Source organism: Falco biarmicus, chromosome 1 (genome assembly GCF_023638135.1).
Source record: "Falco biarmicus isolate bFalBia1 chromosome 1, bFalBia1.pri, whole genome shotgun sequence".
NCBI lineage: Eukaryota > Metazoa > Chordata > Aves > Falconiformes > Falconidae > Falco > Falco biarmicus.
Window position 1 is genome coordinate 123,134,417 of NC_079288.1, and position 12,586 is coordinate 123,147,002.

Genomic DNA, 12,586 nt, shown 5'->3' on the forward strand with positions numbered 1-12,586 from the left:
ATAACAATTGCATTCAAGGACATCATTACTTTTCCTTCTCTCCCCAGGAGTGCATTTCACTGCAGTCAGGCTTCCCTGCAGCACACTGATGACAGGTAGTTTAGGCAGCAATAGAAACAAACCAGCAGCAGAGCTTCGGTAGGGCTTATGCAACTTTGCTGAATACCTGATCCTGCATAAACCTGCGGTTCCTTTTGCTCTTTGTTATAGAGATCAAACACTTTGCATACCACCAACTAACGAAAGAGAGGGAGGTCCCAGCCCTGCATCTATCTCAGTGGACATTAGCATGTAACCCTTTTTCCACTAAGTCACCTGGCAGAATCAACAGCTAAAGAAATTTGTCCAACCACCACAGATAGAAGACACAGAAACATACTTAATATTCCCTGCCGCCATGGTCTTTGCCCATAGAAATCAAGCACTCCAGTTTGTGTTTCCAGGGGATCCGGACTGGGATATATCACAGAGGACTGTAAATTCAGCAAATATAGACATAAGAAAGGGATTCATGTTTCATTTTAAAGCATTAAAAGTGATTTGATGCTCTAATACCCGTGCACATAAAAGACGACATTCACTTTAAAACATATAACTTTGCCAGCCACCTGTACAAAAGCGGTTCTTCAGGAAATCCAAACATTAAAACACTCCTCACTCAGTCTGACATCTTACTGCATTCACCATCATTCACCTCAAATACTGTTAAAGAGTAACTGGGTAATCCTTTTTAAAGCTAGTTCCTAACAAGATAATCACAGAACAACAAATAAATAGCACCAATAAGAACAAAAATGTTTTTAAATAATCAGGACACGTCAGCTGGAGAGTAGCCTCATACAATTAGCATGTAAGTTTAATGGACCACAGAGATCTATTTTCCATGCAACCCCTTCTGCTGGCAAGCATCAAAAACAGCAACCACCAGCCACATTACACACACTAACACTAATGCCTTGTTTCTCTGCTTCCTCTAAGTCACCAGATACGGTGCATGTATTGAAAAATATACTGGAATAACAAAACAGCGAGTTTTCAAGTATCCAGAAACGTAGAAAGCATATAGATATATTTTAAAAATAAGTATTTTAAAAACATGTCAGAATTATTTGTAATAAAGTAAACACCAACATGTTTGTTCTGGACTAACTTTTCCAATACATAATGAATACTTTTAATGTTAGTAGATATCAGAAAAACATATCTCCTTGCCTTGGATTTAATTTATACATTATACAAATTATTCCACTAAGACTTGAAACTAAAACAACTAATTCACTACCTGTTTATTTGCAAAGCATTTTCTCCCTTCCCAACTTACATCATGGTTACAAAGCATACTTGCTAGTTGTTTCCGTTCCTGTGCATAGTAGGCTGCCTGCTGGTAATAGAAACCTGGATTCTGAGTTTGAATTGCTGTCAATCCCAGCTTAATCGCTTCATCAAACAAGTCACCAAAAGCCTGAAACCTATTAAAAAAATTCATAACCAAGGTTATGTACACAACAGCAATTTGAACTGAAAGGGACACAATTACAATTTCTGGTTAGCCTTAAACAGACTAGTCTAAAGTTCTTGTTAGTTTGAATTTTTGCATCTAAGTCCTATGGCTGTATTTGTGTCATCCCCTGCTATTCCCAGAGAAAAGCAGTCAAAAATCAGTGCAAAACAGAACACCATACAGGTGTTATGATCTAGTGTATCTCCTTCTTCGATAAAGAGCTCTGAATCTGTACCTTGCCTAGACAAGTAAAACATTGAACTTCACAAGGTTAATTAAAAACTAAAACCAGAAACATTATTAAACAGAAACATACTGTTTAGACATCCAGGCAGCATGCTCAAAAGCCAGTTCTGCACTTCCTATTTTTTTCTTGCACAAGTCAATATGTTTCCTGAACTGAGCAATTGCATCCAGTGGAGTATTATGCTGAAAGCAGAGGCGACAGATCTAGAAGAAATCAAAATAAGAGGAAAAATAACTGTTAGGCTGCCAAGGATTAGCTTTAAAAAAAAAAAACAACCACCAAACATGCCACTCTGGAAAAAAAAAAAACCAAACGAATTTTACCTATTTCTGAAGAGCTTAAATAGCATAGAAAACAGAGAAGAGATGTAAACCATAATGTGCTATACCTGAAATCATGCAGTCCTCTATTTCATCTAATGTTATTTTTCTTTCCTTTCTCCCCCAAGCCATCAATGGAGAAGTGCGTAACTCACAACCAAATTCAAGACGGAACTGAAGAGCCACTAGGAAGATCATTATCTTCAAAGTCTGCAGTCTACAAGTGGAATTTGATGGAGTCCCACTCCAGAATTGTTGTCAATGGTGGAAGAGTTTTGTTTTACCTAAAAGCCCCCATAATACCACAAAAGTATTGTCTGATTCTTAGAGTTACTTTCTTCCTCCTAACAAGTAGGAACTGAACTATACTGGCTTAAGCTTTGCAAGATGACAGAAATATTCAAGGAACAAGCAACCCTTGTTTCCACTCCCCCTGGACAGAGTGAGAGTTAAAGGAGTCTAGTCTTTCAGATTACTGCATCTCAAATGAACTCCAACCCTTCAAGATACTCCCAAACTTCAGCTAAGGATCTTTCTTTTGTGTGGAATTCAGAAGTCCTTGCAAGTTTGAGTGTAATTGGTATTCCACCAATAGCTGTTTCCAATCCATCTCCTTAAAAGCAACACAAAACGGAACTTTAAAAACTTCACACGTTAGAGATGCATCAACTTTACTAAAAAAAAAAGCAAAGATTAGAAGTACACTTGTTACCTTGTAGTTTATAAATCCTGCCATAGTCTTGATTTCCAGCATGTTTGTTTCATGAGCCCTCAATTCATGGACAAGATTATAGGCAGTTCTGTAATTCCTAAGCAGGAATACTTTAATTACATTTAAATCATACAAGATAATAAAATTGAAGAACAGGATTGCCAACAGCAGAAAACAGCCTTCCAATCAGAGTGTTCTTCCCAGAGAAGAACTCACCCCTTACATACATGTTTAAATACTTTTGCATTCGGGAAAATATTTATTGCAGTCTATGGCTTAGCAATAACTTGGAGTAGAGAGGGTGAGGGAAGATTACATGAATCTTACTTGAGAGCATTCTGCGTATCCTGTTTCAGCTCACTGAAGAATGCTATTTTGAACTGGTGTCTAACAAATAAAAGCTGCAAAACACAACCAGTGTACATCATTCAAACATCTGAACATACCTGTTACCTACAAAGGAGATACAGGTGATAATTTCAGAGACGTACATAATATAGCAGTTGACTTGAAAAACTGACTATGCAACTGTTTACCCAACAGTACTCTCTGCCACCACGATGCAGCAGCAATCTCTCAACAGATTTAATCTGTTCCAAGCCTTTTACCCTGGAACAGGGGAGAGGCTTTGTAACACCCCAAAGCCTCTACACCAGCAGAATTGATTGTTGGTTCGGAGCTCACCGCTTGGACCCCAGCCTCCAAGAGAGGGAAGCTAGCAATCGCAACAGAACCTTGTGTATCTGAGCGGGTATTAACAATTTAAAAAGCAAAACTCAAAGTTGCACTAGATTTAGCTTTTTAAGTTAAAAATATCTATGGGAAGCACTTCCCAAACTTGTTAAGATACTACATTCAAATAGGTTAAAACTATATAGATAAAAAACCCAAAAGTTTTTAGTTAATCTGAGAACTTAATATTTGGGCTGCAGCTCTTCCTCTAAGGAAGATAGGAGAAGACAAAAAGTAAAAACAAGCCCAATCAAAATCAAAGTTTAAGTTGCAGAAAATAAAGCCAAATTTACTTTCTATACCGAGAGAAGGCATCTCAAGTTGGAAGCGGGGAGAACAAAAATGTTTAAGCAACAAACCACCCTTATTTTCATGTTTTAACATGCAATGTAACTTGCACAGTATGTCAAAAATAGGGGAACATTACCTGATGAGTGGTTTTGTTCAAGAACTCCTTATGAGATTTAACTCTTCGTATTTCTGTATAATAGTAAGTCTGTGCATGCTCGTAGAAAGCATTTTCCAACCTGCAACAAAGTTGCTTATAAGTTCCACTAAGTTTCTCCCACATACAAAGAAATTCTGAAGCTCTTCAGAATAAGTTATTTTTAATTATTTTTGCTTTAGGGCTGGCAAAGTAGCTTGAGGTATTACTGAACTCTTACCACACAGGGTAAGAGCCTGCAGACAAAAACTCATCACACAAAACCTTACACAGGGGCACCACAAAGTAGAACAAGTAGGTTTGAGCGCTTTTTAGATCGATTTCTCATACAACAGTCTCTACATTTAGTGTAAGACAGTCTAAGGATAAATTCTGACTTTGCAAGGCAACAGAAAGTGGAGAGGTGCCTCAGTCAACACAAACCAACCTTGCTGAGGCTCCTGGGATAAGTCTGAACAGGTCAAGATCTTACTTGCTGGACTGTGGTGGGAAGAGTGGGAAGGTAAAATTACGAGGGAACAGACTAGGTTTCACCATTCTGTCCCAACATCATCAGCTACCTGGGTTGCACAGGTAAAAGTTGAACTTGCATTTGCAGCATAAATAGCCCAAAGGTAAGTCACAGAGGGAGAACAGAAAGACAAAGAGGCCCAGAACGCTGAATACAGCATGAGGCTGAGGAAGATCCAAGCAGCGTATACCATATGATCAAATTATAAAGAGTAAAGTCAACTAGAACAAGACCAGAATACAGGAGACTAATACATTCATTAGCACTGACACACACAGGAAAGAAAGGATGAAGTACCATTTCTGTGATTTGGCCAAGAAGAGATCGCTGCAGACTTTGACTAAGGCAGATCTCAACTTGTGTTCTGCTTGCCACACAACAGAGAGGACTGTGACAAAAACAACGGGACAGACCAACGGACAGCAATTCTTAACTATGAGTTCAGTCACAAAAGGAAGACAAGATCAGTTAAATATACTTATCATACTTATTTTAGTTTTATATTGTGGCTGAGTAAGAAAAGACAAGTCAGTCTGAGGGGTTAAAAAAATTAGTCTCTTTTTTTAATTGAGATTTCATAGTAGTAACTATCAAAAAAAAAAGACTACTAATACCAGAATTTCTGACATTATTATGTGCTCAAACTTATGGTGTTTTTTTTTTTTTTTTTAAACATCATGAAGACCTATTAAGGCCTAATGATATAGCTTTATTTCCACAAACTTGGAAGGCAGTTGCCAGTATTGTATCAAAGCACAGTTATATGCAGTTTGCAAAGGGTTACACTAGTTAACGTGCAGTAAACATTCTCTTTAATACTGAGCAAAATATGAAAAACTAGAAGTAACTATTACTCTATTTTGACCAGTTTTAGTCACTGTTTGTGAGCAGCTTGGATATGACAGCAGCAGCATTAGTTCATGTTGACAACTTTACTGTTTATATAAAATATGAGGGTGAGAGAAGGAAGAATTAGTCTCTCAGACCATGACTCCTCTCCCCAAACGTACCTGGAAAAATTGTAACTCATCTTAATAAACCATGATTTGCCTTAATTTGAGCCCTTCTTTTTAGATCTACACAAGACTGTCTTCCTTTCCCTGTTCTGTTTTTGAAATGCCTTCACAATTTATTTGAAGCTGTATTCTTTGTAAATATTAAAACAGAAAGCCCAAGAAACTTAAAAAATTACATTTTTAAGTCATTTGCAATCAGATAAATGCCACTTCACATAGAGACACCTATACAGACTGGAAGTAGGGAGAAAAAAAAGCAAAGACCTGCCAATACAGAGTTACACCTAACAAAACATTTGTAGGGAAAATTATTTGGAACCAGCGGGGCCACAATCACTGTAGAGGTAGAAAAACCCACTTTGCCTCTACCTGACCTGAGGAAAGGAAAGTCTTGAGATATCTAATAATGTTTCCTCAAAAGCAACATCTCTGACAGTCACTATTCAGCCTTACAGAGAAAGGGGAGCTGTGTGTAATTCATCAGGTTGCAGAATAACCTGAAGAATTCCAGCAAACAGATAAAATATTCACTGCTGGTCTACAACAAGCGTGCCACATAGCAGTCATCCTAACCTATCAACATCTCCATTAGAATCATTGAATCATTTAGGTTGGACAAGACCTCAGAGATCATAAAATCCAACCATTAACCTAACATTATCAAGTCCACCACTAAACCATGTCCTTAACCATCACATCCACAGGTCTTTTAAATACGTCCAGGGACACTGACTCAACCACTTCCCTGGGCAGCCTGCTCCAATGTTAGACAACTTTCATGAAAGCATTTTTCCCAATATCCAATCTAAACTTCCCCTGGCACAACTTGAGGCCATTTCCTCTTGTCCTATCACTCGTTACTCAGGAGAAAAACCAACGCCCACCTTGCTACAACCTCATTGCAGGTAGCTTGTTGCAGCACTATCAAAACTAGCCAGCTGCAACAAGACTTTTACCATCACATACCAAGTTAACTTCAGTTAACTAAGTAGTTAGCAGGCCTTGCCCCAGCACAGCCACCAATCCCCCACAAGGTCTCAAAAGTCCATCTACTGTCCGTGCCGTTTCTTCATCCTCTCCAGGCCAGCCCACCCTGCTTCTTGCCTCTGCTGCATCCAGATTCTTCCTTCTCCAGGCTCCTCTTCCAGCCAGCCTCTCCTCATTCAGGCCCCCTTCTCCCAGGACTTCTCCTTGTTTCTCCTACATCCAGGGTGCTCTCTCTCTCCCCTCCCTCTGCTTCAAGGTCTCTCTTCATCCAGTGCTCCTCTTCCATACCCCTTAGAGCTATTTAACTACTTAGTAGGAACCAGCCACAGCTGCACATTATCCACATCAGCCAACCCACAGCCGTTTTTTATCAATGTTAACTAACCTGCCTTCATTCCTTTATAATTCCTCTACAGTAGCTGAAGAGTGTGATAAAGTCTCCCCCGAGCCTCCTTTTCTCCAGGCTAAATAACCTCAGTTCCCTCAGCCACTCTCCATATGATTTGTGCTCTAGACATTTCACCAGCTTTGTTGTCCTTCAGACTTGCTCCAGCACCTCAATATCTGTCTTGCAGTGAGAGGCCCAAAACTGAACCCAGGATTTGGTGTGCAGCCTCACCCAGGGCAGAGTACAGGGGGACGATCACTGCCCCAGTCCTGCTGGCCACGCTATTTCAGTTATCAGCCAGGATGCTGTTGGCCTTCTTGGCCACCTGGGCACACTTCTGGCTCACTTTCAGCCAGCTGATGACCAACATCCCCAGGTCCTTTTCTGCCTGGCAGCTTTCCAGCCACCCTCCTCCAAGCCTGTAGTGTTGTGTGGGGTTGTTGTGGCCCAAGCGCAGGACCCAGCACTGAGTCTTTCTGAACTTTATCGAGCTGGCCTCAGCCCATCAATCCACCCTGTCCAGATCCTGCTGTAGAGCTTTCCTACCCGCAAGCAGATCAACATTCCTACCCAGCTTGGTGTCATCTACAAGCTTACTGAGGGGTGTACTCTATCCCCCTGTCAACATCACGGATAAAGATACTACAGAGAACTGGCACCAATACTAAGCCCTGAGGAACATCACTTGTGACCAGACACCAACTGGATTTAACTCCATTCATCATTCCTTGTCAGGCTGGCATCCAGTCAGGGTTTTTTTTTACCCAGCTAAGAGTACACCTGTCCAAACCATGAGCAGCCAGCTTCTCCAGGAAAAAGCTGTGGGAAACTGTGTCAAAGGCTTTACTGAAGTCTAGGTAGACACCATCCACAGCCTTTTGCTCATCCACTAAGTTGGTCACCTTGTCATAGAAAGCAATCAGGTTGGTCAAGCATGACCTGCCTTTCATAAACCCATGCTGCTTGGGCCTGATCACCCAGTTGTCCTGTATGTGTCATGGGATGGCAATCAAGACAATTTGCTGTATAATCTTCCCTGAAACTGAGGTCTGACAGTCCTGAAGTTCCCCAGAGCCTCCTTCCAGCCATCCTTGTAGATGGGCGTCACATTTGCTAACCTCCAGTCAACTAGGACTTCCCCAGTTAACCAGGGCTGCTGATGAATTATGAAGTACCTTAGCTTTTTTCTCATCCTTTGTCACTACGTTTCCCCGCTACATCCAATAAAGGATGGAGAGTCTTCCTTAGCCCTCCTTTTGTTGCTAATGTATTTATAGAAACATTTTTTATTGTCTTTTATGGCAGTGGCCAGTCTGAGTTCTAACTGGGCTTTGGCCCTTCTAATTGCCTCCCTGCATAGCCTCACAACATCCCTGTAGTCCTCCCGAGTTGCCTGCCCCTTCTTCCAAAGGTCATAAACTCTTTCTCTCTAGTTCCAGCCAAAGCTCTCTGTTCAGTCCAGCCAAACGACTTCTCCACCAGCTTGTCTTTCAGCACATGGGGACAGCCTGCTCCTGCACCTTTCACATTTCTTTCTTGAAGGATGTCCAGTCTACCTGCACCCCTTGGCCATTCAGGACTGTCTCCCAAGGGACTCTGTCAACCAGTCTCCTAAACAGGCCAAAGTCTGCCCTCCAGAAGCCCAAGGTGGCAGTTCTGCTGACCCCCACCATTACTTCTCTGAGAATTGAAAGCTATATAATTTTGTGATTGCTATGCCCAGGACTGCCTCCAACCACTTCCCTGTTCACAAAGAGGTCCAGTGGGGTGTCTTCCTTAGCTGGCTTACTCACAGCTGTGCCTGTACATTATCTTCCACAGAATCCAGGAACCTCCTAGACTGCTTCCTCTCTTCTGTATTGTATTTCCAGCAGATACCTGGTAAGCTGAAGTCTCCCATGAGAACAAGGGCTAGTGACTGTGAGACTTCACCAAACTGCTTATAGAATATTTCATCTGCCTCTTCATCCTGGTTGGGTGGCCTAGAACAGACTCCCACCATATCTGCCTTGGCCTTCCCCCGATTCTTACCCATAAACCCAACCATATCACCACCAATATTAAGCTCTTGACAATCAAACCGCTCCCAAACACACAAAGCTACTCGACCAGCTCTCTCCTTCCTTGCCCATCCCTTTTTTTTTTTTACAGCCATCCATTGCAGCACTCCAGTTACGCGAGTCATCCCACTGCGTTTCCAGAATAGCAGCTAAGCTACAGTTTTCCTGCTGTACACAACTCATCAATACACCTTGTGTTCCTGCTGCTGCATGGATCTCCACCCCCTATTCCCTACTGAGACAGCAGACCGAAGGACCTCACTAGTATCTCGTCCCTCCAACACTGGTGTCCTGCACCCATGCTTATCTCTAGCAAGCCTGGCTTTATCCCTTTCTCCCTTCAAATCTAGCTCAACGAGCCCTGCTAACTCTGTGATCCATTTTCTCCCTTCCAGACAGGTGTACCCCATCTGTTGCCAGCAGGCCTGGTGTCATGGAAACCAACCCATGATCAGCAAACAGAGCAAAACAGTGATTAGCAAAGAGCAAAACAGTGTTTTACAGTCACTTACCTTATAATATAGCCAACAAGATGATCAGTGTGTGGAAGTACAAAGAGGGATTTTCCAGAAAGGTCACAAGCATTACATAAAGCCGCTGCCCTCTCTGATGCAATAACATCTTCACCTAGTGAAGTCAAGGAAAGCACAAGTAAGCAGTATGCAGTGCTGCAACATCAAACTAGCTCTAAGAGACTGACCAATACAAGGTCTGGGAAAATCTAATACAGATTAAGACCACATTCTTTCTTGCTTCTTTTAGAGTACTATGTGCTTCATCCAGCAGAACACATTGCAGAAACATTCTAGGAGTGGCTTAGCTAGCAACAACCTACAAGTATGACAGAAGTTTTTAATCTCTGTCACAGAATTAAATATCCTGTATCTTGAGAAATACAATAGCATCCAGAAAAGACAAACATATATAGCAGGTAGAGGGGAAAAAAAAAGTTTGCCAGACTCTAGAAAGTAGGCAGCTATAACTGAAGCAGAAGCTCTACAGAAACATAAGGTTAAAATCTATGACATTTCACAGCTCCACTTGACTCCAAGATGTTATTGATTAAAACAGAGTTAAACTAAAAAGCTTCTGTAGGCATCAAATACCCTTCCTCTACGTTCTCATTGCATTTACAGCTTTTCTTGATCTCAAGCAAGGTTTAAAATGCAACTTGTTTCAAAGGAGGCATATCATGTGTATTAACACTAGCAAACTATTTTTGATACTGTGTAGACTTAAGAGGAAGAATTTAAGGATTATCAAATGTTCAAGGCCAACTGGCTGGAGCACTCTTTCCATTTGTAAACCTTTCTGCAGCCACAATGCATTTAATGTATGTAGATGACATTACGTCAAGGACTACAGATAACATGATAAATGATAACTCAGTTGATCAGGCCTTCTGCAAAATGAGATCACCACAACTGTGCACAGACTTTCCTAGTACCTGGAGGTAATGGTGTTTTTTTCTGAATCAAAACCACGGCAACTTTCGTATTTCTTCCCTGCAAACTTTGCCTAAAACAAAAGCAACATAACACAGCATCAAGGTTTCACTTCTTATTTCTGAATTAGAACAAAACGATATTCCAGTCTAGATGGAAACAGTGAAAGAATGTTACATGGTTAAAACACCGAAGAGCAATATGCTGCATCATCTACAGAACACAGTGTTCCTTTTTTTGTTCAGATGGGACAGCTGAGTTTAACAAGCAAAACTTCAGGGGCTGTTTTTACTTAAGTAACTCTGACAAATAAACCATTAAAAGAAGTTTCTTTGCTGTCAGTTGCACGTTAAAAAGCAAAGTTCAATTTTCCATTAATTTGTGTCTAAGAAAAAAAATTGTATATATTTTAAAATGCAAAAAGGATTCTGCAACTCACACCACTACCTCATAGTACATTACGAACCAAGTGAAAAAACTCTACCTGACAATTTCAACTCGAGTAGCACATTCCAACTGCTTCTCTTTCCATTGTGGCTCATCCCAGTCTAGTTCATAGAACACCACCACAAGTGCTGGAACCAAATTCAGGTGTTTGTTCATCCAACCAGTCTTCAGGATTCCTTTTGGGATATACCATTCATAGGACGTCCTCTGAAAATATTGTGGGTATTAAAGCAAGCTACCACATCCATTTACATACAATTATAGCAGGAGAAAGATAATTGCTCCTATCACTCTTGTCACTTGAGGATATGTTTGTCATCTTTCCTTTAACATTCTTTCCCTCAAGCCTTTGCTTCCTATTAAGTCATACCCCTTGTTACCTGGCCTCGGTGCCTGATATCTGAGATAATCAGCATCAAAGAACAGATTCCAGGTAGACTGGAGAAAAGGCTCAAGTCCAGAAGCACACTGCACGCACTTAAAAGAAACATTAGGCTCTGTTTAAAACGGGGCTCTGAAACAGAGCTGGGAGAAACCAGTCTGGATTCTTGTTCTTTGTCAGCATCACAGAATTACTAGTTTTCCAAGGGCTAAACCCATTAACGTTGCTTTTTAGCTGCCACTGCAAGGCAGAAAGCAGAGGAAGAGCGATTCCTTCTGCCACACTTCACTTGAAGGCTTAACGCTTGTTCAGAATATACTGATTTCAAACACCTACCTCCTTCCAGAGCTAAACTCTAGGCTTCATTCAAGCTCAAATTTTACAAGCACACCTTAACGCTGACTAAATGAACACCAAGTGCCTCAAAAAAGTAAACCGTACTGGCTTTCTCTGCTTCTGGCTCATGAGCTAAGGCACCCTGGTTTCCCACGCCTGGCAACACCCCTGGCTTCCCCTCAGCCCTGGCCGTTTTTCTGACTTCACGCTCCCAGGCCCCCTCCAGCAGCGGGGGAAAGGCGGCAGGAGCCCGGCCCAGCGCCGCTCGGCCCAGCCCCTGCTGCGGCCCTTCCCCTCAGGCAGCCGCCGGCTCCCGCCGCGGGGCGGAGGCCTGAAAGCGCCGTGGGGCCGGGCCCGCCGGGCCGGGGAGCAGCCGGGACGCACGCCGCTCGCTACCTTCGTCCTGCACTTGGGGTACTCGTGGTCGCCGGGAAGCACTTTGAAGGAGATGGGGACGCGGTCGGCCCTCCGGTTGGCGCAGAAGGCGTCCCACACGGCCCGGTGCACGGCGTTATACACCACATCCAAGCCGGTGAGGGTGACAAACGCCATGGGCCGGCAGCACAGCTCCACCGGGAAGTCCCACTGCGTCGGGGTCATGCTGCACCCGGGCAGGCGGCCTGCGAGGCGGCAGCGGAGCGGCTCTTAGCGCGGCGCCTTGGCGGCCCAGGCCGGCCGCTCCTACCCGGCCCGCCCCGGCTGCGGGAGCTCCCCGCTGGCCCGCCGGGCGCTGGCACGACGCCGGGCCCGTCCCCCCACAGAGGGGCGCCGCTCACCGCCCCGGGCCAGAGCTCAGCGCCGGGCAGCGTCAGCCGGGAGCGGCCGCAGGTCACGGGAGACGGCGAGGGAGGGCCGCCGCCCCAGGAAGCAAGCGGCGGGCATCGGAAGGGCAGCAGAAGCGGCCAATCGGCGCCTCCGCTCCGCCGCCGGGCCAATCAGAGGGGTCCGCACGGAGACGTCACTGGCCAAGGAGCCAGTTAGCTAAAGAAGGGAGCGAGGAGAGACTGGCTGCTCTGGCCAATGGGAAGACAGGGAGGGGGTGACTAGGGGAAGAGGC

At 43.4% G+C, this 12,586-nt stretch overlaps 1 protein-coding gene across 2 annotated transcripts in view; it reads right to left on the reverse strand.

The window, feature by feature from the left end:
- TRAPPC11 (trafficking protein particle complex subunit 11) overlaps positions 1-12,393 on the reverse strand; it is a 29,232-nt gene extending 16,839 nt beyond the window's left edge. The window contains exons 1-10 of one of the 2 annotated variants that reach the window (XM_056326357.1): positions 11,926-12,392; positions 10,849-11,018; positions 10,367-10,437; positions 9,432-9,546; positions 3,940-4,039; positions 3,108-3,181; positions 2,781-2,877; positions 1,818-1,951; positions 1,322-1,469; positions 380-473 (exon numbers count right to left, since the gene is read on the reverse strand). In XM_056326357.1, the coding sequence (XP_056182332.1) occupies positions 380-473; positions 1,322-1,469; positions 1,818-1,951; positions 2,781-2,877; positions 3,108-3,181; positions 3,940-4,039; positions 9,432-9,546; positions 10,367-10,437; positions 10,849-11,018; positions 11,926-12,129 (1,207 nt within the window). In that variant the 5' untranslated portion in view covers positions 12,130-12,392. Of the gene's footprint in view, positions 1-379; positions 474-1,321; positions 1,470-1,817; positions 1,952-2,780; positions 2,878-3,107; positions 3,182-3,939; positions 4,040-9,431; positions 9,547-10,366; positions 10,438-10,848; positions 11,019-11,925 lie in introns of both variants that reach the window. The other variant, XM_056326359.1, reaches the window with a different exon arrangement.
- Between the last annotated feature and the right edge of the window lie 193 nt (positions 12,394-12,586).